Raw genomic sequence first — 27,805 nt, forward strand, 5'->3', positions numbered from 1 at the left:
CTTCCAGCAGCCCTAGGAGGTAGGGAAGGGAGGCTCAGAGAGGTTAAGAAACAGACCCAGCGTCACACAGCACCTACAGAGCTGAGCTGGAACTGGAACCCAGGCTCCCTGATGTTTCTGAGTCTTTTTCTTTGTTCTGTTTGCTAATTTATCTCATCGTTTTCCTGCTAAATGGGTACATGTTCATTGTAAAAGGAGGGTGCAAAGGCCTGTGAGAGGAAAGGCAGACACGCCCTCCCCCCAGTCTGGGGTGCATCGTGCCCCATCTTTCTCCAGAGCTCATCCAAGCCTCTTTCCCTTTACACACCCATTTACTGAGCACCAGCTGAGCAGAACAGTTTTACAAGAACCCTAAGGGCTTTGGAAGAACCTCCCTCTCTGCACCCACCCCCCCTCGGAGTAAGCGTGTTTGGGACCTGGTGGCTAGTGTCCTTCTAAGAACACATTGGTGGGGACAGATCCTGCCTCCCTCCTGCTCTGTGGGGTCTGCACAGATGAAGGATCCAAGATGGACTACAGGGAATCGAGGGGACGGCAGGCGAGCGAGTCGGCTCTTTCTGCTGCCTGCACCTGCTCCCCACCCTGGGGAGCCCCCCCTCTAGCCCAGGCTGGGCCTCACCCTAAACTCCAACCTGGGCATCCAGCTGCCCGACCAAGGCCCCCTTGTCATCTCCCAGGCCCCGTTCATGTCTGCATGTCCTTCTAGGAGCTCAGGCTGGAGAGGGGAACCCCGATGCCTGTCATCCCTCATCCCACCCCGTAGCAATCCTGCATCCTCCCCGTTCAAGATCCATGCAGAATCCACCTGATTCTCACCCTGGTCCAGCCTCTGCCATGTCCCTGGGGGCCCCAGTTCAGCCTTTTCTGGCCCCCAAGCCCCCCCCCCCGGCCCCCTTAGCCCCTTTTCATCCACTCCCCACCTGGCAGTCCGAGCGGCCTTCACAAACATAAACCGGGGTGACCCCTCTCCTGCTCTAAACTCTGCTGTGGCTCCCCAGTGCCCTCAAGACAAAGTCTAAGTTCTCCCTGCCCCCTCTACGGACCCCTCTCACTCTGAGCACGCAGGCCTGTTTGCCCCGTGGGAGCAGATTCAATTCCTTAGCCCTCATCCAACTGTAGGGCCAACCCCAGAGCCCAGCCAGTGCTCAGAAGACCAGCAATTGCTCTGTTATGATTATTTCTCCTCAAACGGGCCTGGCTCGGTCCCACCGCCGGCCTTTTGCGCTTGCAGTGCCCGCTACCCGGATGCTCTTCCCCAGATACTCCCGCAGACAGTCTGCGGGACCTTCCGCCCGCAGCAGGGCCGTGGTCCTCGGAGCGGCCTCCTGGACTTCCCCCGGGCTATTTGTCCCCATTCGCTCCCCCTCCGGACCAGGAGCCGGGGAGGGGTGGGATGGATGGCGGCCAGGCTGCGTCCCAGGCCGACTCGGACTGGCTCGGCCGGAGAATCAGTCCCGCGCCCAGATGGAATGAATGGGTCGGAGCGGCCGGAGGTTCCGGCGGGCCGGGCGGGATGGCGCCTGGCGACCGGGGCGCGGCGGCGGCGGCGGCCGGCAGGAGGCGCAGGCGGGCGGCGGCGGGAGGCGGGAGCCGGCGGGAGGGGGCGCGAGCGAAACGCGGCGGCGGCGGCGCGCGCGCCCAGCCCGCCCCCCGCGCCCGCCGCCGCGCGGACAATAAACAGCAGCGCGCGGGGCGATGCCCGCGCCGGTGCCGCCGCCCCCGCGCCGTTCTGCACAGGCCGCCAGGCCTTAGCCCGCCGGCCCGCCGGCTCTCCCCGCGCGCCCCCGCCGCCTGGCCTCGCGGACCCACGGACCTCGGCGGGGAGATGGAGTGAGTAGCGCGCTCGGGCCGGGGGCGCTGGGGAGGCTGAGGCCCCCACTCCCGCCCCCACCGCGCGGGCAGGGAGGTGGCACGGGGCTTCCGGGATCCCCGCTCAGCCCGGGAGGGACTCGGACTGGGCCGTGCCCGCCCCAGGCCTCCCCACGATTCGGCCCCGGCGGCCCACGGGTTCCTGGGGACTCGGGCGGCAGCGGCTGGGGGCGGCCCGGGACGCGCGCGCGGGTGGGGAGGGGATGCGCTGTGTCTCCGCCCGCGCTCGGCCCGCGCCCCCGGGGCAGGCTCTCGTCCACTTGGGGCGATGGGGCGACCCCTCCCCACTGCGCCGGCCGGCCGTGAGCTCACTCCCCCACCCCCAGCCTGAGCTCGCTGTGCCCTGCACCCTGGATGCGCACCGGCCGGTCCTCCCTCGCCTGGCTGCCCTCCCCAAGGGCCTCAAGTGCTGTCCGGAGCCCCTGCTAAGGCGGGGATCCACCCGCCCGAAGTCCCGGCTTGTAGGGGGCTTTTCTCCAGGCTTCCGGGTCTGGGATGTGTTTGAGACCAGAGGTCCAGGTGCTTTCCAACAGGGGAGCTTGGTCTCATGTCTTCCTGGGGAAAGTGTCCCCCGAGGTGGGGCCCCAAATGATGTAGCCAAGAGCCCGCTGGCCCGGGTGCGAATGGGGTGGGAAGCCTGGGTTTGCGGGCTTGGATGAGGAGCTGCCGGGCAGCCGGTCCTGCACCAGCAGGTGCCCAGTGAGTGTGCCTGGTCGCTTCCCACGCAGGTCCTCTCTTCCTGGCGTCAGGGCATCCCCCCACACCCCCACTCCCACAGGTGGATGCAGGGGGTTTGTGGGGTGCGTTTACGTGAGCAGGGGGCTGGGAAGGGGGTGTCTGGTGTCCCGCAGCCCACCTACCCTGTCCCAGGGCCAGCAGCTGCCCCACTGTGGGCCAGGTCCCCACCCTGCCTGGGGCCGGACATGGAGGTCCGGCCAGCCCACCCGGCCCGGCTCCTCTGCCCTTCCCACTGGGTGTGTTTTCTGAGCCTGCAACTTTCCTCCAGGGATTCACCCGTGACCCACCACACCCTCAGCTGGGTGGGAGCCGCCGCCTCCTGCCCGCCCCCCTCCCAGGAAGGCGACACCCTATGTCCTCTGCTTTTGAAAACCCAGACAAAGGCCCAGCCCGGCCCCGGGAGCCCAGCCAGGGGCTCAGGGGAGCCGGGGCCCAGACCAGTCTGCTGCGTTCCCCTCACTTGTTTATCTGCTCTTGGGGCCCAAGGGGAGCCTGTGGGCCTGCCCACAGCAGGCCCTAGGCAGGGTGTGGCCCCGGGGAGGGGGCTGCCTGGGGGAGGAGGGGTGGAGAGGGAGGAAACGCCCACTCAGAGCAGAGGAGTGAGATATTCCGGATGGACCCCATTGTTTCCTTTCCAGCCCCCCCTTTCATTCTCGATGAGGTTATGGAGGCCCAGAGAGGGGCAGCCCCTGGCCCACGGTCACACAGCACACGGAGGGCCCCCGGGTGCGTGCTGCCCTGCCCCCAGGCCTTCTTGGTCATGGGTCAGATATGGTGCTGTGGGTCCCCCAATAGGCGGAACACTGGCTTTTCTGGGTGCAGGCGTGGGACAGGACTTGGCGTTAACCGCCTAAATAGCCGTGCGAGATCGCCTGTCCCCAGCACTCGGGGTGACGATGGGTGGGGAGAGGCTCCATCTGGTGCCGCCCTACGTGAACACCTGCCCAGGCTCCTCGTCCTTCTCCACGAGGGCAGAGCAGGCTCCAGGCACGGAGGCAGCAGCCGCTAGGACGTAATTGTCCACCTCCTTCCGTTTCCATGGATTTTGCCATCACGGGAGATGGTGGCAGCTTATGGTGGTGCTGGAAAGTTTCTTTTAAAAAGACATTTACGACTTTGACAATTTTTCGTTAATTTAAGGATTAAACGAATTTTCATTAACTTAAGAATGAAAGGATTCTTACGAGGCGGTGTGGGCGCTGGGTGGTGCTCTGAAGGTGGGACAAGGGTGGGGCCTGAGTGGGGGGATCCGGAGCTGGGTGCATCGCGTGCTATGGGGAGGATTTGCTGTGTGGCCCCAGGTGAGGGTGAGGTGCTGCTCCTCTGGGACCCTCAGGCCCCGGCTGGTAAAATAAAGATATTTTAGCTGGGAGCAGCCATCTCAGATGTCCAAACCCCTCTCCTGGGTGAGGGGAACGCTCGGACCCCGGAGAGCAGAGTTGGGTCGGGACCTTCCCAGAGCCCTGCCCACCCTGAGGCCTGGACAGTTTCAAGCAGAACGTCTCAATTGGGTGCTAAGTGGGTTCTTAACGCTGCTTTCACACTTGTGAGTCTCCCTTTAACGAGCAGCAGAATCAGTTAAAAGGCAGAAGTATCCAGTGATAATTGAACTTAATAACAAGTTTTTATTTTCATCGTATCTTTTTTTTTTTTTTTTTTTTATGTTTTTACTCTGATGTGTGTGGCAGTGGCTTCTGGTTTTCTCAGTCTGGGTAACGATGTAACTTTGTTTCCTTTGAAAACAAAGGGGTTGGATTTAAACAGTGAGTGGATTTGAAGGGAAGGGACAAGCAGCTAACACTAGAGGTGGTGGCAGGAATGCGGGAAGGTGGTCTGAGAAGTGCAGCTGTGATTTATTTACTTAACAGTCATTGAGCTCTTGCTGTATACCAGGCCCTGTTCTGAGTGCTTTGTCCACGTGGACGCACTTGGTCCTTATAGCAGCCCTGTGAGGTGGGGAAACTGAGGCACAGAGAGGTGACACGACATGCCTGAGGCCACACAGCCGGAAAGGGGTGATGTTGGCATTTGCTACTGGGCCATCCTCTTAGGTGCCAGGGAGGGCTGGGGAGGGGGGTCTTTGCACATTCCTGTATCGAGGGGCTGTGGGCTGGGGGGCTCCCGGGTATCCTGACATCGGCTTTTCAGCCTGGTTGGCTGGCTGGGCTACACAGAAGGTGGCCTTTGTTGTGGTCTGGGCTCCTGGGGCCATCTGCCCTTGCATCCACCCCAGGGACCCCTTCTGTGACTGCTGACTTGGGAGTGGGGCATGGAGAGGGGGTTTCTCACCCCCCATGGGGCCTCGGTCCTACCACCCCCCTTCTCTGGGCCTCACTTTTCTCATCTGGTGAATGGAGACACGAGCCCACCCAGGCCCCTCCTGGGTGGGGTGCAGCTAGGGGAGGGTGGGTGCTGTAGGGATTGGGCCCTGTAAGGACCACTTACAGCTCTGTCCCAGCCCCATGGGGAGGGCCCATGTTAAAGAGCTTCAGGTTTTTTTGTTTTGTTTTGTTTTGTTTTAAAGGTCCCACATCAGGACCAAAGCCAGTATTTTTTTTTTTAATTTTATTTATTTATTTTTATTTATTTATGGCTGTGTTGGGTCTTCATTTCTGTGCGAGGGCTTTCTGTAGTTGTGGCAAGTGGGGGCCACTCTTCATCACGGTGCGCGGGCCTCTCACTATCACGGCCTCTCTTGTTGCGGAGCACAGGCTCCAGACGCGCAGGCTCAGCAGTTGTGGCTCACGGGCCTAGTTGCTCCGCGGCATGTGGGATCTTCCCAGACCAGGGCTCGAACCCTTGTCCCCTGCATTGGCAGGCAGATTCTCAACCACTGCGCCACCAGGGAAGCCCCAAGATTCTCAACCACTGCGCCACCAGGGAAGCCCCAAGGGCTTCAGGTTTTGATGCAGGAAAATGGGTTGATTTTCTTAAAGAGTATCACATCACCTTTTTCCAAGTCTGGGACCCTATTCTCTCCATCCTGTCTCTACCCAGGAAGCCTGTCATCTGTTTTGGGTTTTTGTTTGTTTGGTTGGTTTTGGCCACACCGTGCAGCTTGCAGGATCTTAGTTCCTCGACCAGGGATCAAACCTGGGGCCCGGCAGTGAAAGGGCCGAGTCCTCACCACTGTCCCACAAGGGAATTTCCTCATCTGTTCATTTAAGAAACACTCCCTGCTGATCACCCTAGCCCTGTGCAGGATCAGAGGGGTCTGGGTCTGGAGGAGCCCATGGAGGGTCTTCTCTGAGGGGTGAGGAAGGTTTCCTGTCCACTCTGGCATGGACCTTTTCTGAAAAATATATTTAAGGGCTTACCCAGGCAGGCAGAAGGTTGTTCCTGGTGGAGAGACTGGTCTGTGCAAAGGACCAGAGGTGGGAACGTGCCTTGGGAGAAGGCAGTGTTCTTTGGTTTGTGCTCTTGGGGCTAGGTCCTCCTGGGCCTACAGTGCCCAGCTGGGGAGCCACAAGGAACCATGGATGGTATCTGAGCAGGGGAGGAGTGAGGTTCTTACCCAGGCACCAGAAAGAGGCTCTGGCAGCAGAGGGGCCAGAGCAGGGAGAAGCAAGTCAGGACTCAGCCTGGACAGGGACAGTGGGAGCAGCTTGGGGAGAAAAGCCAGAGCCGGGGAGGGGGTGGCAGGACCTGATGTCTGGGTCGGCGTAGACTGGCTTCAGAACTTTGTGGTGGTCAGAGCTGCCTACAGGGACGGTGGCCTGGTCAGGGCAAGATGGCCCAGCCCCTGTATGTGCTGGGAGGCTAGAGTGCACCCTGGCCATGCTTCAGAGGGGTCTCCATGCAGCACGAGATGGCTGGGTGGAGGTCATGGTGTCTGAGGAGTGGAGAACTGGGCTGTGCTATCTGTTTCCTGCCTGACGGGTTTGAAGCAGAAACTCAGGGCAAGTCAGATTCCATCACTGGAACAGTCCGGACTGGGCCAGGTATTGGGAGGCGAAGCCCAAGCCAGGCCCCGTGGTGGGCAAGACACATGAGGACCAGAGTGAGGGCAGTCCTGGGAGCCCAGCCTGGGTGGTGGGGGGAGGGCAGCTGGCTTGGCGGGAGGCTTCTAGTAATACTTGTCAGGGAGCGGGCAGGTGATGACCAGGTCAGTTTGTGTTCAGATCCTTCTGACCCTGGAGAGCCTCAGGGTATGGCTGGCAGGGCCTTACAATGCCCCGTGGGGTGGGCAGGACCCCAGCTCTGGCCCCAGCAAGGCCCTTGGTGAGAGGGCCAGCATTTCTGCTGTATCTATGTATATTTTTATTCTTACCAGCTTTTTTGAGATATCATTCACACACCACACAATCCACCTATTTAAAGTGTACAATTCAGTGTTTTTCAGTACATTCACAGAGTTGTACAGCCATCACTTCTAATTCCAGAATGTTCCATCACCCCCAGAAAACCCCATCCCCATCAGCAGTCACTCCCCACCCCCTCCCCAGCCCCTGACAACCACGAATCCACTCTGTGTCTGTGGATCTGCCTGTTCTGGACGTTTCCCATCAATGGAATCACACACTGTGTGTCCTTCTGTGTCTGGCTTCTCTCACTGAGCATCGTGTTCTCAAGGTCCATCACGTGTAGTGAGTGTCAGGGCTTCACCCGTTTTCAGGGCTGAGTGATGCTCCCATGTGTGGAGGGGCCACATTGTGTTTATCCATCATCCGTTGATGGGCATTTGGGTCGCTTTATATGTTAATTTGTAAGTCACGTCCGAGGTGGTTGGGGCTTGTCCTCTGTCCTTTCTTGGATGTGAGGCGCCCAGGTCCTGCTTTAGATAAATGTAAGATGTAACAGTGAGTTTCTTTAAAAAAAGGAAGTGATCACAGGACAGATGGTCCCCGGGGGTGGCAGGAGTGTGACAAGGGTGGGGAACCCCTAGGTGGGGGCCTCCACTGGAAATGGAAGGACCCTAATTGATGCGCTGGCCCAGTGAACATTTATTGAGTACCTGTGTACCAACTGCTGGGGACACGGCAGGGACAAAAGAGACAGTCACTGTCATTGTGGAGAAATCAACAAAATAAGTTAAATGATTAGGTGTTTCCTGATGGTGAGGGCTGGGGGGCGGTGTTGGGAGGTGCTGGGGTTAATTAGGGTCAGAGGAGGCCTGTGAGGAGGTGACATCTGAAGACAGGCCCGAGGGAGTCAGTGAGCCCCTTGGAGACCTGGCAGAGAAGTGCCCCAGGCCCGGGGACACGGTCAGGGCAAAGGCCCTGAGGTGGGATCGCGCCTGGAATTTTTGAGGTGGTGGGAGCAGCGGAGTGAGGGTGGGAGGGACCTTGGGTCTTTGGGGCTGGTCTCTGCCGCTGGATTTGCCTGAAGCCAGAGAAGGGCCCGCATTCATTCCCTGCTGCCCCATCCTGTTGTGAGGGCCCAGGGCAGGGTCCAGCTCCCCCCTCCCCATCCCATCCCAGGTTAATAGGCAACAGATTTGCCCCCCTGGGTCTGGGACCTGCTCTGGCCTTGGTCTCCACCATGGGGGTGGAGATGGAGATGTCTTTATGCCTTGAAGCTTCTAGAAAGACCATGCCTCATGGGCTGTTCACCTCACCAGTGACAGCAGTGGTCCCGGGGGCCCACCTGTGCTGAGTGCCGAGGGGCTTCGAGAAGGGGAATTCCTTCCTGATGAGGGGAGAGACCTAGGAAGTCTTCCTGAAAGAGGCAGCTGTGTTTGAGCTGAGACTGGAGGTGGAGGAGAGAAAGGGGAAGGCAGGGAACTGGGGAAGGGTGAGGGACAAACACAGGGGCTTGAACTGCGTGCTGAGAGGCTGAGGTTCACTCAGGGTGACAGGACTGCGGGAGGGTCTGGAGCGAGGAAGGTGCTGGCCCTTAGGAGGAACTCAGGCTGGGGCTGGGAACCAGCCTCCCCCCACTCCATCCCCCACCCAATGGGGGAAGGGGCCGCTGGGTTCCCTCTCACCCCCCACCCCTGGCACCGCGTGACTCTGCCTCCCCCCAACCCCCCCACCTGTGGCCAAGGTCGTTGTCAGCTGTTTCCTTTCAATCAGCACAGGAATGTTCCAGCGCTGGGCTCCTCGCCTGCCTGGGCTGGGACCCCCTCATTCCCGCTGGAGCTGCCCAGGAGTGGGCTCTGGAAAGACAAGTGTGACCCACACACACACACACACACCGGCCTCCCACCTCCTGCCCAGGTCCCTCCTGCCCGCTGGGTGACCTTGAGCCGGTTGTGTAACCTCTCTGGGCCTTTAAAAAATAAACGCCCGTAAAGCTGAGGCCTCTGCCTGGCTCGCTGGGTTTGGGTCTCATTAGCTCATCTCCTGGAGCAGGATTATCTCACTCGCTCCCAGCCGACGCCCTCGCCGAGTCCTGAGCCGCCCACAACGCTGCTCGAGCCCAGAATTTTCTCCATGCGCCATAAAAATAATCGCGCAAGGACCAGACACCTGCGCGCGCTGATGGTGGGCGTCCTGACGGAGGGCATGTCCCTCCACCAGCAGCTGCGAGCTGTGGCCCATCGCCCAGAGGAGCCAGTGGAGGCTCAGAGACGCTCGTGACTTGCCCCGGGTCACACAGCCAGCGGAGGCAGCCGCCATGCTGCTCTAAACCCTCCACATGGCGTTTTAGCCAAAACTCAGCTTCTGCCCCCAGCTTGTAAAATCTTTTGTAATCTGGCCTCTGCTTCCCTCACTGAGCCCAAGTGAGCATCTCAACCATCCCACTGACCACCCCTACCGCCGCCAGACCTCAGGGAGACCCTGCGGTCCGTGTGCCCGACCCCGCCTGGGTCCAGGTCCCTACTTCACCATTTAGATGCTTTAGTCCATTCATTGATAAAACAGCCATAATTATCCCACGTGCCTCACAGGATCTTCAGGAGGTGGGACGCTTAACGAATGTGTACAGACCCCGCTCCTCCCCATACTCAGTTTCCCCTTCCGTAAAGTGGGGCTGAGACCCGCCCGCGGAAGATGGTCAGCGCTGGGGAAGGTGTTCCTATTGTATTGCTGTTTTATTAGGGTTCCATCGTCCTATTTTGTTTTATTTTTCGGATTTATAATGCTGAGTATTATCTTCGCTTGACCTTGGCTGCCTCATGCCGAGGGCGGGTTCAGACCCTTCCCGGGTAGAAGCCCCTCCCTGGGCAGATGCCCCTAAAATCAGAACGGGGAGCCCTCCCCCCTGCAGCAGGGGTTGGGTAGACCCTGTTACCCATCCAAGTCCCACCCTGTTTAGGCAGGCCCTGACGCCCAAGGCCAGAAGCCCCTCAGCCCCCCAGCGCTGGGCTGGGGACGGGAGATGCTTGGCGCCGGGCCCACCCCCGCGCGCCTGCAGGCCTCCGCGTTGCCATGGGGATGGCGCGGTTGCCAGGGCGACCGCCTCCCGTGGGCCCCGCCATCCATCACCCGAGGCGGCGGCCGCGCCCGGGGCAGCTCTGGCGCCCCCAGGCCTGGGGAAGGGCACCTGAGTGGGGCTCACAGCCTGCGTCCCTCAGGCTGTCTAGGCTGAGACAGCCAGGCGGATGGGGAGGGATAGAAATTCTCTGCCTGGTCCAGTGCCTCTTCTTAGTGTGCCTGCCTGACCTTCCTCTGCCCTGGCTTGGCCCGGCAGGGACTGGCCGCCCTAGCGAGGACACTGCCCGCCTTGTCTCCAGCCTGGAGAGCTGGCCTCACAGCCATCCCTGTGTCCCTGTGTCTGGCCTGAATGGCCACCTGCCTGTCAGGGTGGGGACCTGGCATTAGGCGGCTTGGTCCCTCTGCCCGACACGGCCCTATTTGCACTGGGGTCTCAGCTGCTATGCCCCCTCCCCCAACTCTGCCTCCTGCTTGAGTGGGTCCCTGGAGGCCACTCTGGGGCTAGGAAAGGGTAAGCCCTGTGGTGTGGCCTGGAGCTGGGCAGTTGTATTTCGAATCCCAGCTCTCACTTCCTAGCTGTGTGACTTTGGGCAAGTGACTCGCCCTCTGTGGGCCTCAGTTTCCAGCTATGGGAAGAGTATAGCAGGCAGAGGGATCATCAAGTGCAAAGGCCCTGAGGTAGGGATGAACTTGGTGCAGGGCAGGCACAGCCAGCAGGTCCTGGTGGCTGGAACAGGGTGAGCAGGAGGGAGAGTGGAGGGCGCCAGGGCAGGGAAGTGGGTGCAGGCTGGGCCTTGTGGTGTTTTGCAAAGGGTGGTGGGAGCCTGGGGGAGTTGAGAGCAGGAGAGCTACTGGTTTGGATTCTCGTTTGGAGAAGCTGTCTCTGGCTGTGGGCTGTCAGGGGACAGGGCGGTGGCAGGTGATGGTGGAGGCCTGGGCTGGGGTGGGAAGTGTGGCCTCTGCAAGAATTGAGGAAACAGGCCTGCGTGGGGAGCTCAGGGGGTGGCACCCTGCCGGCGTCACACAGGGTTGAAGAGGCAGACCCAGAAATCCAGCTGGTCTGGCCCTTCAGGAAGGGCATCTGAGCCAGATAGCTGGATCAAGCCTTTCTTGAACTCCACCCAGTTGAACCCAGCCTCCCTGAGGAAGGACGGGGGAAGCTGCAGAGGGTGCAGCTGGTGCTGCTGGGCCCCTGGGAGGGGAGGAGGTGCCGCCTCGGGAGGGAGGCGCTGGGTGGGGTCACCTGGCTGGGGCGTGGGAGCCCGATGACTTCACCGGTCTCAGCAAGGCCAGGAAACCACCAAACCCCGAGTGGGGCGGGCAGCTGGGCACTGCAGCCCGGGATGGATGTCCACCGGGCAGCCGCCTGGGCGGGCGGGGGCGGGGGCTTGGGTCGGGGTAGACCCCGAGCGCTCTGCGACTTGGGGCCTGTTTCCCTTCCGAGCCGCAGGGGGCGGGGGACATACAGGAGCGTCCGGAGCTGGGGTGTGCAGATGGAGAAACCGAGGCCCAGACCCACAGGGTCTGTGGAGGCCTCGGGGTGGCCCTGATACAAGGCCAAGGAGTGGGCGGGGCCCAAAGCACGGTCTGTAATTTCAGTGCCCGTGAAGATAAGGGGCTCGGGGCAAATGGGGGGACAGGTGGGGGGTTGTGGCTCCCACTGCTCAGAACCCCTTCGTGCCCGCCAGGCCCTCCCCCATGAGACGGGGCCTCCCGTCCGTGCCTCCAAGAGTGGCCCTGTGGTCATTGGGGATTTGAGGCAGACGGTCCCAAAGCCCCCCGCTTGGGCTCGAGACCCTCCGCCCCCCGCCCCCTTTTGCATTGTCACAGCGGCCCTGGAAGCGTGAGGTTATTCTGAGGCCCGTTGTAGAGGATGTTCTGGGCTTCAGTGGTCCGAGCATTTCACTGCACCTACTGTGTGCAGCTTCCAGACCGGAGACTGGGAAGGGAGGTGTCAGGTTCTGAAAGCTCCTCTTCCCCCACCAGGTGGGGAGGGGGGATGCAGGACAGCAGGGAGGAGGGGCAGGGATGACTCATCCTCCAGGTCCTGGGCCTCCTGCTGGCCCCGTGCCCCCACAGAAGGCCCCAGATCCTCAACAGCATGAAGTCCTGTCCCTTTAAGAGCACCTGGCAACACTGACATTTATCCAGCTCCTACTGCATACCAGTTTAAGGCTACAACTGCACTGGGTGGGCTCTCAGAAAACATGGATGGGGCAATTCCCTGGTGGTCCGGTGGTTAGGACTCAGCACTTTCACTGCCAGGGTCCAGGTTCAATGCATGGTCAGGGAACTAAGATCCCGCAAGCTGTGTGGCGCGGCAAAAAATCAAACAAACAAAACATGGATGGGATGAGAAGGGAGTCTGGGGTTGAATTTCAGCTTTGCTACTTTTTTTGCTGTGTGTTCTTGGGAGGCTCACAGCTCTCTCTGGGCCTTTGGGGTCCTGGGAGACTCCAGGCGAGGCGAGTGTGAGAAGCACCAGGAATCCCAGGACAGCTTCGAGGACTTTGCCAGCCAAGGGTTGTGGGGTGGGGCTCCAGGGTCCTTCCTCCCCCAAGTGTCCCTCCCAGGGTTGGAGAATGCTGAGGCTGAGGAGGGGGCGGTCTTGGTCAGGCTCTCCGTCTAGGCAGAAAGGTGATACAGCTCTTCCTGAGACACTCTTCTCCAGGCTTTGATTCCCAGGGAACTCGTATGCATCCTCAGAAGCCCAGCTTCAATGCCTTCTCCTTCTCAAGCCCTTCCTAGGTCTCTAGACTGGGCCTCACTCCTCCTGTCCCTTGGCCCTACCCCGAGGGGTGGCAGGAGGGTTTGTTGGGAGAATTAGTGTGGGAATAAGGCTGCTTGGAGGGGACTTCCCTGGCGGTCCGGTGGTTGGGACTCCCTCTTCCAATTGATAAGTGGAATATTTATAAATGGAATATTTCCTGCCATATCAATAAACAAAGGATGTCACAGTCATCAATGATTGCAACCCTCCAAAGTGAGCCGGTGAGCCCTCAGGAAACTCAGGGCTAAAAAGAATACCTGCCATCTAGCAGCCATCAGACTGCAGCCATTCCCTGCAGTGAGCCCTGAGGAAACTCAGGACGTGTCAGGATCCTGGCCCCAGAGAGCTGAGGTGCATATCAAAGGCATGATTTCAGTGAGCCCAGACTCTTGCATCTTCCCATACATGGAAAAGCGCTAAATTCCTTAACTTGAGATATCTGGTTTTCTTTATTTTTTATTTTTTTAAAGGTTATTTTATGACATATAGGTTTTTTTAAAATTATTTTTGGCTGGGTTGGGTCTTCGTTGCTGCGCGCAGGCTTTCTCTAGTTGCGTGAGCGGGGGCTACTCTTCGTTGCGGTGCGCGCGCTCTAGGTGCGCGGGCTCAGTAGTTCTGGCTTGTGGGCTCTGGAGCGCAGGCTCAGTAGTTGTGGTGCACAGGCTAAGTTGCTCCGCGGCATGTGGGATCTTCCTGGACTAGGGCTTGAACCCGTGACCCCTGCATCGGCAGGTGGGTTCTTAACCACTGTGTCACCAGGGAAGTCCTGGTTTTCTGTAATTAACTATAATCTTTTGACATTCCCAACTACCTGCCCTTTGTTGCAAAACTCCTATATGTCCTGGCTCCCCCCTCGCCTCCTCGGAGCCGTTTCTCAAGAGTTATCTGAAGCGCTGTCTCCCGGGCTGCAGTCCTTATTTTGCCCCAAATAAAACTTAAGTCGCAACTCTCACATTGTGCATATATAGTTTTTTAAGTCAACACGATGCAGGGGGTGAGGGTTCCATCCCTGGTTGGGGAAGTAAGATCCCACATGCCTCCTGGCCAAAAAACCAAAACATAAAACAGAAGCATTATTGTAACAAATTCAATAAAGACTTAAAAAAAAAAAAAAAAAAAAGGCTGCAGGGAGAGGAGGCTGGTGCCTCTGAGGGGGGTGGGGAATGGCCCCACGCCGCGGATGGGAAACTCTGGCTCACCCAGCAGGAAGACACAGGATGGGGATTGGAACTGGATCTGCCGAAAGCAGGGCTGGGGTGGACCCCCTCCCTCACTTGACCTTTTCTGTCCCCCCAGGGTCCTGGCGGCAGAGACCACGTCCCAGCAGGAGCGGCTCCAGGCCATTGCAGTGAGTTTTTCCTGGTCCCGAGGATGGTGTGGCCAGTGGGGAGAGGCTGGGAGGACCTGGGGTCTCAGGGGCTCCCCACACCAGCCTGGGGCTCCAGGACGCAGAACCCCAGCATGGAGTGGGAAACTTGAGTGCCTGCTGGCACTTCCCCACAAAATGAAAATGTCGAGATCCCCTTAGTCCTCAGAATGTGGACTCTTAGGCCGAGAGCCCTCTCAGAGCCCCTGGGCAGCCCACCTGCAGGGGGGAGACCGAGCTGGCATGTGGTAGGACCTCAACCTTATGCCAAGGCTGGGGGGGGGGGAAGGTGGGGGGACAAGCTGGGGGGAGGTGGAGGGGGACAGGAGGGGGGCAGGTACAGGCTGGGGCATAGGTGGGGGGGCCAGTGGGGTGCCATTTACAGAAAAAGCGGGATCCGTGTGGGCAAAGCCTGGGCATTTGTGGGGTCTCCGCGCCCCACGCCCGTCCTGACCGCGTGGTCCGTCCGGCAGGAGAAGCGGCGGAGGCAGGCGGAGATCGAGAACAGGCGCCGGCAGCTGGAGGACGACCGGCGGCAGCTGCAGCACCTGAAGGTACGGGCGGAGCCTCGGCCAGGGAGGGGGCGGCAGCGTCCAGGGACCCCGGCCTCGGCCGGAGCAGGGGGGCAGGAAGGCTGAGGTGACCGCGACCCTGATCCCAGTCCTGACTCAGACCCTAACCTGACCCTGACCCCCACCTCCACCTGACCCCAGCCCCGACCCTGACTTTGACCTTGGTCCCCACTGTCCCAGTCCAAGGCGCTGCGGGAACGCTGGCTGCTGGCGGGGACGCCGTCCTCAGCCTCGGAGGGGGATGAGGACATGAGGAGACAGATGCAGGAAGACGAGCAAAAGGCGCGGCTGCTGGAGGAATCCATCTCCAGGTGGGTGGGGCCGCGGCAGCCGCGGGGGGGCTAGGTGAGAGGCCCGAGGAGTGGGATCCACCCGCGGGCCCCTGTGCCTGGGGGGAGGGGGCGCTGGGGGTGGAGGCTCCCGCCCAGGCTCGGGGAGGGGGGGTGCTGCCCGTGTGACCCCTCCTCCTCCCCACCCCGCAGCGGGCAAGTGTGAGAGGCGTGCGGAGGCAGGGCGGTGGTGCGCGATGGTGCGTCTCTGAGCGTGGGAGATGCGGCCTCCCCGGGGGCTTCCTGGCGCCAGCCCAGCTGGCTCTTCCCGGCGCTGTTGGAGCCATGGAGGCACCGCAGCTGGGCCTGCAGGAAGCCGGGGGAGGGGGCAGGCCGGGGAAAGTGACCATCGCCCTGGGCTGGGACAAAAGGCCCGGAGGAGTTTCCGGGCAGGCGGGCGGGAGGCCCAGGCTCAGCTCCCGGGGCAGCGGGGTCAGGCGGAGGGAAGTGACGGCCAAAATTCCAGTGGCCAAAATTCCAGTGTCCGCTGGGCCAGGGAAGGCCCTAGAGGCATGGGCCAGCCTGCCAGCCAGCAGACGCTGAGGCAGGCCCCACTGTGGGGACCTCGGGATCCTGTCTGGATGTGTTTGATTTGGAAGAAAGTGGGAGAGTATTGGCTGGGATTCCCCTCCCCAGGCCTCAGTTTTCCCACCTGTGACCTGTGTGCCCAGATGGAGGCGGGGCTGAAATGGGCCCGGGAGAGATGGTAGGGACTGAGCAGGCCGAAGGCACTTGCGGGTGGGATGGAAGGTCGATGGGAATCACCGGCCACCGGGGGCTGGGCCAGGTGGGCTCCTGCTCCTCCCACCCTGCTGGGTACAGCCCTGTGCCAGGGGAGGGCCTCCCCTTGAGCCCCACTGTGTGGCTGGCTTTCGGGGGCCTTCGTTTTCTTCCTGCCAGGGCAACCCACTCCTCAGGTGGTTCCATCACCTGCATTTTGCCCGCTCAGTGTCCCCACTGGACACCTCCTCCCGGAAGCCCTCCAGGCTGACCCCAGCTGTGTCCAGCCTGCCAACCTGGACTCACTTTGTTAGGGGGCTGCAGACTCACCCGCGGTCTGTCCTGAGTCTTCAAGGAGAACGTGTCCCCGGGTGCTGAGTGCCTTTAACGTCTGCAGCCCAAAGGCTCAGGCAGGTGACTCTTCAGGCAGGATTGAATGTGCCTGTCTTGTTTTTACTGGGTTTATGTGCACCATTATTTTCTAATACTTGGAAAGTGACATGGTTTTTCCAGTTTTCCTGGAGAGATGAAGATTCCTGTAAAAATAAATGTATTTGAGTGGAAAAAAGGAGAGTCTGTTGGAAGCAGAGAGAGGAGTAACCAGTGGCACGGGCGGTGCAGGGATCCGGGGACCGGCCGGCCCCTGGGTTCGGGTCCCCGCTCTGCAGCCTGCTGGCACTGCTCCAGGCCTCCATTTCCCCTCCTATGCACGGGAAGAACACCTCTCAGGGTCGTTAGAAAACATCCAAGTTAAGGAAGCCCTTCTGGGCCATGCCGGGCCGTGCTGGGCACCGTAAGTGCCCGGCAGGGTGGTCACCTCGTGCACCCTCCCCAGGCTGGAGCAGGAGATCGAGGAGCTGGAGAATGCGGATGCGCTGCCGGCCGCTGCCAAGGAGAGCCCGGCAGCCCCGAGCCCTGCCCGCACCCCCGCCCCTGCCCCGGCCCCACGCCCCGCCCAGGAGGACCAGAGGGCCGAGGCTGTGCTGAATTCTCAGCAGGTAAGAGGTTCCCGGGGCGCCGCCCTGCTGGCCCAGATCCAGACGCCCTCACCACCTCCAGGGCTGTGGCCAGTGGCACATCCAAATCCCAGCCTGGCCACTTCCCAGCTGTGTGACCTGCATGCTTTGCTTTGCCTCCCTGAGCCTCGGTTTCCCTGCCGTGCAGGGGCATCATGGGGGGTCAGTGAGTCAGTGGAAAACCAGTGTTTCACGGGTAAAGGGTCTTTCCCTGCTTGTCATCCTTCTCACGTTCATGAGCACAGCAGGCATCAGCTGTCTAATCCCCACAACAGCCCTTTCAGGTGCGAGCAGCGTCCCCATTAGATGGAAGACAAAGACTGAGGCCCAGGGAATTCCCTGGCGGTCCAGTGCAGCGCTTCCACTGCAGGGGGCACGGGTTCGATCCCTGGTCAGGGAACTAAAATCCCGCATGCCACGTGGTGCAGCCAAAAAAAATAAAATAAAAAAATAAAAGACTGAGGCCCAGCGGGTTTGAGAGACTGGCTCAAGGCCGCACAGCTGAGGAGTGGTCTTCACTGGGCTCAGCCATTGATTCTAGGGTGTGACGTCCAACTAGGTTCAGGTGAAACCAGACCCTGGAACTCTGGACCCCGAGCTCGTGGTTGCCACAGTATGTTAAGGCAAATGCAGAAGTCTCCCAACAACCTTTGTTGTCTTCAGGACTCGGGGCTGTGGGACACGCCTCCTCTCCCCCCATCCACCCTTGTTACCCCCACCCCAGTTGAGCTGCAGCTGGGGAGACATCCCTGCTGTGTGCCCCAGTCCTTCTCCAGCTGCTGCTCTGATAACTTCAGTCTGGAGCCTACAGACCTGCCCTCACTGCTTCCCAAGGCTTGGTTGAGGCAGACCAAGAGGATGTAGACCCAGGCCCTGGCCTCCCTGAGCTGTTGCTGAGTGGGCAGATGGGCATGATCAGGCAACTGCAAACACAGGAAGGTGGTCGGACCTATTGTGGGGGAGCATGGAGTGCTGTGGAGTCCCCAGTGAGGTGTCTGATTCATGGGAGGGCTGGGCAGGCTTCCCAGAGATGGGTTTTGAAAGTTGAGTAGGAGTTCTCCAGGCTCGGACTCAAGTGGAGAGGGGGCTTTCCGTGAGGTTGATTGAGCACAGACTGCGTGCTGGAGTGGTCTCTGCCCTCACGATGCCCACCTCCTGGCTAGGTAAGTAACATGGTAACCTGAGGGACAGTCCAGGTTGGGGGTGGGGCGCCACCTGTAGGTTGGGTGGTCAGGGGGCTGAGCGAGCAGCCAGCCAAGTGGAAATCTGGGAAGGGCCTTCGAAGCGGAGGGACACGGCTCATGGAACAGCAAGGAGGCCAGGGAGGCTGGCCAGGGATGGGAGGAGGCAGGAGAGGCCAGTGGGTAGGTCTCCGCCGGCACAAGCCCTGGGGCTCACCAGGAAGGGTTGGACTTTGTTCTTGGAGCTCTGGGAGCCCCAGGAGGCTTCTGAGCAAGCTGGGACCTTTCTGGCTGTCACAGGCTACGGTCCAGGAGGAGACAGCCCCTCTGATGGGGTCACCGCTCAGCCAGGCCCTCCCCAGGCTCTGGCCTCGGCGGGTGGGACCCTGGTCATGTGGGAGGGGGCGCCGGCACCCCTGACCTCTCCGTTCTTTCTTGCAGGCCCCGGTGGGCACGCCCAAAGGTACGTCTTCGGGAAGGGGCAGGCCGGGCCCCGGCGCCCTCTGCTGGCCAGATGCGGGATGGCAGGCAGGGGAGGGTGACTTCAAGGTGCTATTGTTGCTAAAAAGTAAAAATAATAGCACAATGACTCGCATTGTCATTGTTCTCAGCGAGCCCCGACTTTGAGCCGGCCCGGTGCCCCTTAATATCATTTCATCGAATTTTCACAACATCCCTGGGTGGGGCTGCTGCAGCACCTGTGTTACAGGTGAGGAAGCTGGCTTTGCCGGGGCGTGTCTGGTTGAGGTCTTAGCCCTGTGGTGGGTCCATCCTGTCCCCACGGGGTGCCTGGCCTTGGCCGTCCCTGCCCCTGTTCCACACCCACTTGCTCTGGGCTCCAGGGCAGGTGGGCGGGCTTCACTTTTCGCATCTGTAAAACGGGATTGGTGGGGCTGAGACATCAAGGTCCTGGCTGTCCTGGAGATAGTGCACTACTTAAAAGGACAAGGGTCCTGCGACTTCCCTGGCGGTCCAGTGGTTAGGACTCGGCACTTTCACTGATGGAGCCCGGGTTCAGTCCCTGGTCAGGGAACTAAGATCCTGCAAGCTGCGTGGCACGGCCTTAAAATAAAATAAAATAAAATAAAATGTAAAATAAAATAAAAAGACAAGGGTCCCACACACACAGATGCGGAAGACTGCCGTACAGGAAACAAAGAAAAAAGCCCAAAGTTTGAACTCTGGCACCCATTTTATGCCCCCCCCAGATTTATTACAGGTATATAGTGTACACATTTACAAACACTTCACACGTACACATGACATTTAAATATATACAGTTAGCTGTAACAGTTTATTAACTATATTACTAAGTATATTAAATTTCTTTAACATGTTATATTTTAAAATATATATTGAGTGTCTCTATTTCTGTGTGTAAAGCATGGAAAGAGCGCCACCAGCCAGGATTGGAGGTGGTAGCCAGAAGTGTCTTTGGCCTGATTTGTCATGAGTTAATTATTCATGAGGAGAGAATGTCTCCTTGTCTTACTGTGGAATTAAAAATTAATAATTAAAAAAAAAAATCCGTGCAGGCCTCTCAGGGATTTTGTGAAAATCATTTGGGTCAAGAGATGGGCAACGGACTGTGGGGCTGAAGTGTGTTTTCTTTGGGGGGAGCGATTCCATGTGTGTTCGGGGGTTCTGGGCACACACACGTGTGCGGAGGGGTCCAGGTGCATGCACGTGTTAGGAGGATCCAGGTATCTGGGCGAGTGTGTGGGAGGGCGGTCTAAGTGTCTGGGAGTGTCTCCACATGCCTGAGAGTGTCCACGTGCCTGGGGGGTGTCCACATGTCTTGGGGGGGGAATCTGTGTGTTTTCTCATCTGAATCTGTCTCTCTCTCTCCCCTTTGTCCCCTGAGCAGAGAAGCGAATCTCCAACACCCCCCTGAGGACGGTTGATGGCTCCACCATGATGAAGGCAGGTGGGTTGGCCCCAGGCTCACACCCATGTCCAGCCACTGTCCTGGGCTGAGTATCAGCCCTGGGGGGCCTGGGGGGCCAGGTCAAGGGGCCAGCTTGGATGCAGACGCGCCCTCAGCAGTACCTGGTGGGGGCTGTGGTTATGGGGGGGCGGCTGGACCAAGGCCGCAGCTCTGAGCCTGGGTGGGGCCGGGCGCCCCCTCTGCTTTGGCACGTCCGTCACAAGCCAGCTCAGCTTCCCCGAGAAGATGGGCCCCCTCGCATGGCGTTTCTAACCTGACGCCCCTCCTGGCTTCCATCCCCCAACCTCGCCGCTCGCTCCTGGGGCCCGGGAGTGGGGAGGCGGGCACAGGCTCGCACGCTCACTGCAAACCTTCCCTCCTTCATCATCCTCGGGCCACCTTGGGAGAGGGAGTGAGCACCCTGTCCCTGGAAGTAACCAATCAGGGCAGAGTCAGAATTAGTGCTCAGCGCTCTACAAGGTCAGGTTCACATCCCTGCTTGATCACGTGACGGCTGGCACCGGGTTGCGGGGGGATTGTAGTGACCTCGTGCCCAGGACCCAGCACAAACCCAGTCCCAAGAGTGACCGGAAGTCACGATGAACGGCAGAACCTTGTTGCTGCTGTCCCCGAAGTTAGTTGGGAGGCACAGAACCAAGGGGCGCAGTGAAGACCAGGGCGTGATGACACTGGGGGCGGCCGACAGAAGGGGGGGGTGCCTTCAGGGCCCCCGTGCCAGTTAGAGCAGCCCTGCCCAAGCGCAAAGCCAGAGGCCCCCAGCCGGTGACCTTGAGCAGTGCACAACCTGCCCAACTGTATGTCTGATGGTGGGGTGTCAGGCTTCAGAGGGATGTGGGGTTACAGAGCATCCTTTCCCCACTTACTCATTCTACAGTGCTCGCTGAGCACCTGCTGTGAGCCAGGCAGGAGAGACGCAGCCAGGAGAGCAGGGGTTCTGATGGGAGTGAGAGCCTGTATGGTTAACTTACAGAGAGGATACGGCAGAGCACGGGGAGCTGGAGAGGGGACAATTTGAATTAAAGGGCTCAGGGGAGGCCTAACTTAGGAGGTGACATTTGAACAAGGACTCGAAGTGGGGGGACGGGGCATGCAGGTGGGGCGGAGGTCACACCAGGAGGGGGCACCGCCAGTGCAAAGGCCCTGGGACAGCACTGCGCCTGGCGGGTGGGAGGGACTGCGGGGAGGCCAGTGCTGGTTGGAGCAGCATGAGTGAGGCGGAGAGGGAGAGGAGATGAGGGCGAGGAGGGGACGGGGCGGGTCAGGCCGTGCAGGGCCAGGGGTGGGGGTGGGCGGTGGCGTGGGAGCCCCCAGGGCGGCTGGCAGAGCAGAAACGCGCCCCGCTGGGTTCTCACAGGCGCCCCCTGGCGGCTTCGGGGAGAACAGGCCGCGGGCGGCGGCGGGAGACACGGCGGAGGGGACGGCGGGGGTCCGGGCGGGGTTGGGGGGCGTAAATGGTGGAGGATGGCGGGTTATTGTGTGGGGGATGGGGGGATGATGGCGAGGGATGGTGGGGGGAAATGGTAGGGGTGGGGGGAGGGGGAAGGGTGGTGGGGGGATGAAGGGGGAAATGGGGCAGACGGTCCAGGAGGACGGTGGGGGCATGCTGTGGGGGACAGTGGGGAGATGGGGGAGGGCTGGGGAATGGTGGGGTGGAGGTGGTGAGGAATAGTGCGGGCGGATGCAGCTCCCTCCCCCCCTCCGCCGGCAGGGGCTGCGGAGGCACGAGCAGTGGGCGGTTTCTGGGAGTCCTGAAGGCAGCACCTGGGAATTTGCAGATGGACCGAGGAGGGGGTGTGGGAGTGGTGAGAGAGGGAGGAGGGAGAACGGAGGTGTCCTAGTGAGAAATGGGAAGACCCGGGAGGAGCAGGTCGGGAGGGGTCTTGGCCGTGGTGATGTGGGACCCTCCATAGAGGAGGGCTGGGGACCCCAGGCAGACGATGTCTGCAGAACGGGGGCAGATGCTGGCTGTTGAGCGATGGCCTTAACGGGTTGTGACTGCATTCATTTCCAGAGGGAATCATCCCCTCTACACAGTGGAGCAGATGAGAATATCGATATATCAGTAGTCGACTTAGACGTGCAGCACAGAGAACGCGGCAGTCCAGAACACTGGGGGGCGCGAGCTTGCTCACCCGCGTTCCAGTCCTGGCTGGAGTGGGCCAGGGACGCCTTTGAGTCACTGGGATAGTTCAAGGCTTTGCAGACAGGGCGGGGTGGCCGGGGTGTCCTCGGATCCCGAGCACAGGAATTCAGACCCCTCGTCCACGGGACTGGGGAGCTAGGGAAGGATGCTGAGCTGGGGGGGGGGCCGCGTCGAGGGCACCTGCTGCTTGGCTCTGCGCTGCCGGCTCCCCTCCCTGGCTTGGCTGCAGCCCGGCGGGGGGCACATGGGCAGGTGGGCCGCGGCATGACCCGTGCCTCTCATGCCAGCCATGTACTCGGTGGAGATCACGGTGGAGAAGGACAAGGTGACGGGGGAGACCCGGGTGCTGTCCAGCACCACCGTGCTCCCCCGGGAGCGCCTCCCTCAGGGCATCAAGGTCTACGAGGACGAGACCAAAGGTACGCGCCCCTCCCCCGCCCCGCCACTGCCCCGCAGAGCCTGCGACCCGGTCCTCCCAACATCCAAGAACCCACCTGGAGGCGTGGCCAGTGCCAGGCTGGACTGGGGAGGCGAATCCTGAGTGGCGCCTGCTGTCCTGGGCCAGCCAGAGGGCCCAGCCCTTCAACCCCGATTTCACAGATAACTCATTTAAATAATTACTAGTGTAATAAAGGCTACAAAAAAAAACCCCAGAGATGCAGAGGGGGCCGAGTGAGGGTCCAGCAGTGCAGGGAGGGGGCAGAGGAGGTGAGAAGGTGCACAGTGGGCGTGGGGGAGCAGCGCGCCTGGTGAGGACACAGCATGTGCAAAGGCCCTGAGGTGGGCTGGAGTTTGCTGGGCTGGGGAATCGAGAGGAGCCCATGTGGCTGATGCGGAGTGTGTGGGGGATGGTGAGCCTTGGTGGAGGTGGCAGGGGCCACGGCGCTGAGATCTGGTTTGGTTTTTAGGGTTCCCTCTAGCGGCTGGGAGGGGAGCAGGCTGTGGGAAATACCCACAAGGAAGCTGGGAACGGCAGGAGAGGGCAGCCTTCCGCAAAAGCTCCTGAGTGCCTGCCTCTCTCTATATATAATTGACAGAACGTAAAATTTACTTTTTTTTTTTTTTTAACTAAGGAAAACTTTCCTTTAAACTGTGAAATCTGTCAGAATTTAGACAGCCATCTCATAAACACCTTGGCATTTAAACTTTTGTTCATTTTCGGCATGACCTGACTGGGGAGGGGAAATTTGGGGCAACATTTGCTATGATGCCAGGAATAGAAGCAAACCTACCTTAGTAAAGATAACATTTTAAGAAGATGTTAAAAGTACATTTGAAGTCAAGGCAAACATTTGCTTTCTTCAGGACATGGGGTCCCCAGAGCTGATCCCTTGAGTCAAGTATAAAATTAGCACAGCTCAGCCTCAGGGTCCATTAGCGAGTCTGTAAATGCTGCCCTCATGAGAATATGGAATTTGGAGACAGAGGATGCAGGACACCCATACAATTCAGTGTACAACTCAGTGGGTTTTGGAATATTCACCATGTTGTACACCCTCACTAGCTGATTCCAGAACATTTCTGTTCCCCAAATAGAAACCCCATCCCTGCCCCATCCCCACCATGGCAACCACAAATCCACTCTCCATCTATGGATTTGCCTGTTCTGGACGTTTCCCATCTATGGAATCACACACTGTGTGGCCTTTTGTGTCTGGCTTCTCTTATTGAGCATCACATTTTCAGGGTTCATCCATGTTTATATTTTATGACCGAGTAATATTCCAGCGTATGGATGGACCCCATTTTGTTTATCCAGTCATCAGTTGATGGACGTTTGGAATGTTTCCACCTTTTGGTTTTATGCTATACAAGTTTTTGTGTGGGCGTATGTTTTCACTTCTCTTGGGTGATACCTAGGCGTGGAATTGCTGGGTCATGTGGGGACTCTAGGTTTAACCATTTGAGGAACTGCTGGGGTGTTTTCCACAGTGGCTGCACCATTTTACTTTCCCACCAGCTGTGCATTAGGGTTCCAATTTCTCCACATCCTCAACAACCCTTATTATTGACCATTTTTAAATTGTTATTATTGCCATCTTCGTGGGTATGAAGTGGTATCTCACTGTGGTTTTGATTCCCAAAGCCTCGTGTTCTTAGAGGTTCAGGCCTCTGGGACATCCAGGATGCTATTAAAGGGGTCTTGTCACAGCCCAGCTCTGCTGTAATTTGGGGGCATCGACCCAAGTGGAATCCCAGCTCCAGTTCTCACAAGCTTTGTGGTTCTGGGCATGTACCAGCTGCCCCATTTCCTGGACAAGGATGAGACCGCACAGGGCCAAGGGGCAGAGATGTCTGTGCTCACAGAAGGTCCTCACCTTGGTCACTGAGCCCTGCCTGGCCCAACCCCTGAGGATTCAGGACCCGCCAGACTGGACTCTGGTTGCTTAGCAATGGAAAGGTGATCCATTTCCATGGCAGCCAAGGGCTCGGATTCCTACCTTGGGGCAGTGGCCAGTGGGAAATACCTAGCTTGGGTCTGTGTGACCTGGGCACACCCCACCCTCTGCGCCTCCAGCCCAAAGTCACTGCAAGGCCTTGATGCATGGACGCCCCTCCCCAGGGATTTGGAAACTGAGAGTGGAAAGCACTTTCCTTCTGGCCAGAAGCCAGAAACTGGCCAACCCTGACTCTTGGCCCGGGAGGAGGCCCGGGAGGAGGCGAGTCCCTGGGGTGTCCAGTGTGTCCCTCCCTCCATGCTAAGCAGCTGTGTTTCTAGAAGGGCTGTGATCTGGGGCTGGCGTCAGACCACAGCTGGGACTCCTCCCGGGTGCTGAAGTCCGGTCCTTAGAGACTGTAACACAGGTTAGAAAATGACACATCAGAGGGACACGGATGACAAAAGCTTGAGAGATTGGAAAATACACTTAACAAGCTTGACTGCACATATAAAACTCTACCCAATGGAGAATACACATTCTTTTCAAACAAGGGTGGAGCGTTTTCAGAAAGTGACCATGTCCTGTTACAAGGTTGTATCTTACAGTCTGTTTTCCTGGACCACAGTCCCCCACTCCCCCAAATTTAAAAACACTCTTCTAAATAAATCTTGGCTTAAAGAGGCAATCAGTCAAAATGGAAATTATAAGATATTTACACTTGAAACAGAATGACATAATGTAATCCATGAACTACAGCCGAAACAGAACTCAGAGGAAAATGTATAGCCTTTGGGGCATTTACTAGAAAACAAGAAAGATGGGTGAATGAACTAAACTTTAATTCAAGATCATCCACATGAGCTCAAGCAAGGAGGAAATCAGAATCCCTGCAAATCCTCCTGAAAGGAATGCCTAGACTGGGAGAAAGAGCAGGGTCCAGCCGCAGCCAGCTGTGTGACCTTGGGCTAGTTAACTTCCCTTCTCTGAACTCCATTTTCTCCGTCTTTGCAATGGAAAAAAACAGACCTACTTTGCAAGGTAATCACCTGGGAGCAAGTTGACTGGGGAATATGGAAATGCTTCAAACTGCGAGACAATAAAATCCCAATTCATTTATTCTTTCTTGGTTTCTAACACATGCTTTTGTGCCTATAAATTTTCCTCTGTGCACCAATTTGCTTGTGCCCACAGATTCCCATAGGAGCTTTCATTGTCAGTTGGTTCCAAAGGTGTAATTTAGTTTATGATTCCCCTTTAGCCTAGAGGTGGCTCTTAGCCTTGCCAGGCCTCCCCTCCTGTCTGGGAACCAGCTCACTCTCTCTCTCTCCCCCCATGCCAGTGGTCCACGCCGTGGACGGCACGGCAGAGAATGGGATTCACCCGCTGAGCTCCTCTGAGGTGGACGAACTCATCCACAAGGCGGACGAGGTCACGCTGAGCGAGGCAGGGTCTGTGGCCGGGTCAGCAGAGCCCCGGGGGCCGTCGGAGGAGGCTGTCCGGACCACGCCGTCCAGGCGGGAGATCACTGGAGTTCAGGCCCAGCCCGGCGAGGCCACGTCAGGCCCTCCCGGCATCCAGCCGGGCCAGGAGCCCCCAGTCACCATGATCTTCATGGGCTACCAGAATGTGGAGGATGAGGCCGAGACCCAGAAGGTGCTGGGCTTGCAGGACACCATCACCGCAGAGCTGGTGGTCATCGAGGACGCGGCCGAGCCCAAGGAGCCTGCCCCGCCCAACGGCAGTGCGGCTGAGCCCCCTGCCACCGAGGGCTCCAGGGAAGAGAACCAGGTGGGGCTCGAGGCCCCTGCCAGCGACCCCCAGGACCTCGACGTGAAGAAGCAGCGCTGTAAATGCTGCTCCGTCATGTGACCCACCCGGCCCCCCAGACCCCGGCCCCCCCCTCCATACCAGACACCCACACGGCCCGGCCCTCCTGGCGCCCGTCCACCCTCCACCCACAGTCACGGGGCCAGGACATGCCGTGTTTTCACACGTTCCTTCTGAGTTTTCTTTCACCGGAAAGAGAGGGACAGGGGTTCCCCCCTCCCGTCACCCCCCCCACACACCCTAAACCACTGAGCCGTGTACCCACGCCTGGTAGGAGAGACACGGACACACCTGCTTCTCCCCAAACGAGGGCCCCCCACGTCACGGCAGCTCCACAGATGCGGCTCTTGCCCACAGCGGTCCTGGCTGGTGTGACCTGGAGCCTCAAAGCAGCCCCAGGCCAGCCCACCTCCCTCTGGGCCTCCTGCCTGTGCCTTCCTGCCACCTCCAATGAGGTCCCTGAGGGGACACCCTGCCGGAGAGGGGTCCCGGGAGCCAGGGGTTCTGGGGGCCCACTCTGTCTCCACTCAGCCTCTGGAAGGGGGGGTTCCCTGGCCACGGCGCTGGGTCCAGACCTCGGGCAGTTAGGGTGAGGCTGTGCCTCTTTGGGGAGCCCAAGCTCGAGGTCTTGGAATGGAGTACGGGGCCCCGCTGGACACCCCAGCCTGATGTGCCCCTCCCCCCAATGCTCTATGTGGGCGCAGCCAGTGGACGATGCAACCTGGGAAGGGGGAGCCCTGAGGATATGCCACCCACTCAGGAGGGGCGTGACCGCTGTGCTGTCTTCTGGCCGGGCTGGGCCGGGGGTCTTCGAGCTGCCTCCTGCACAAGGCAGGGCCACGTGAGCCCCTTTATGTCCTGAGCTCCCACCCCCTCTGGGCCCTCCTTCCTCCTGGTGCTAATTCAGGGACCCTGGGGGACTGCCCCTGGCCTGGCCCTTTCTCCAGCCTGCTTGGACCAGGGTCCTGGGTCTCCACACCCATACCCCAGAGATCAGGCCCACCGCCAGCTCTGCTGGGCTTGGCTCATTCTGGGCAGTGGAGGGGGGCACACCACCTGGGACAGGGAGCTTCCCCTGGGTTGCAGCTGGAGACCCCCATTTGCTGCCCAGCCTGATGGGCGCTTGCCCCCCTCTCACTGGAAGGGGTGAGGGGTGAGGGGCTCCCCCCCTGGGGGCAGCTGACACCTAGATGTACAGACACATCTCCCTGGTTGCAGCCACACTCGTCCCCAGAGGCACATTAGTGCACATGCTCACAGGCCCTCTCGTGTGGGCTGTGGATGACCAGGCCCCATCTCGGCCCCTCCCCTAGGGGCCTGCAGCCTGGTGCCCAGGGCCCAGGCCGCCCCCCACCTCAGCAGGGTGGGTGCAGGGGCCGCCCTGGACCGCAGCCTGGGTCACCGTCTCGGCTCTGCCCCTGGGTGGCTGGGATGAGAGGCCCTCTCTGAGGTGACCCTGAGCAGTGGCCATGGAACCCCCCCTTCCTCCTCGAGTCCACCTGAGTCCTCGAGCTGTGAGCCTCCGCTGAAGTGCCCTTGCTGCCCGCTCTGCTTTCGATGTGTGATGAGGCCCCAATGTTCTTGACTTTCCCAGAGACGCAAATAAACAGTGTGAACAGCCCCAGG

At 59.5% G+C, this 27,805-nt stretch overlaps 1 protein-coding gene across 2 annotated transcripts; it reads left to right on the forward strand.

Annotated features, from left to right (window-relative positions):
• The first annotated feature begins 1,378 nt into the window (after positions 1-1,378).
• On the forward strand, positions 1,379-27,800 carry PALM (paralemmin). 2 transcript variants are annotated; one of them, XM_082455989.1, is made up of 9 exons: positions 1,379-1,830; positions 13,993-14,044; positions 14,536-14,616; positions 14,815-14,945; positions 16,519-16,681; positions 18,322-18,343; positions 19,748-19,807; positions 22,259-22,390; positions 25,692-27,800. In XM_082455989.1, exons 1-9 carry the CDS (start codon positions 1,394-1,396, stop codon positions 26,219-26,221), a joined length of 1,608 nt encoding a protein of 535 aa, XP_082312115.1. In that variant the 5' UTR covers positions 1,379-1,393; the 3' UTR covers positions 26,222-27,800. The 2 variants fall into 2 exon arrangements, with proteins under 2 accessions (XP_082312115.1, XP_082312116.1); XM_082455990.1 differs by lacking the exon at positions 22,259-22,390.
• The last annotated feature ends 5 nt before the right edge of the window (positions 27,801-27,805 follow it).

This window comes from Balaenoptera physalus (genome assembly GCF_965194825.1).
Source record: "Balaenoptera physalus genome assembly, chromosome: 3".
NCBI classification, from domain to species: Eukaryota; Metazoa; Chordata; class Mammalia; order Artiodactyla; family Balaenopteridae; genus Balaenoptera; species Balaenoptera physalus.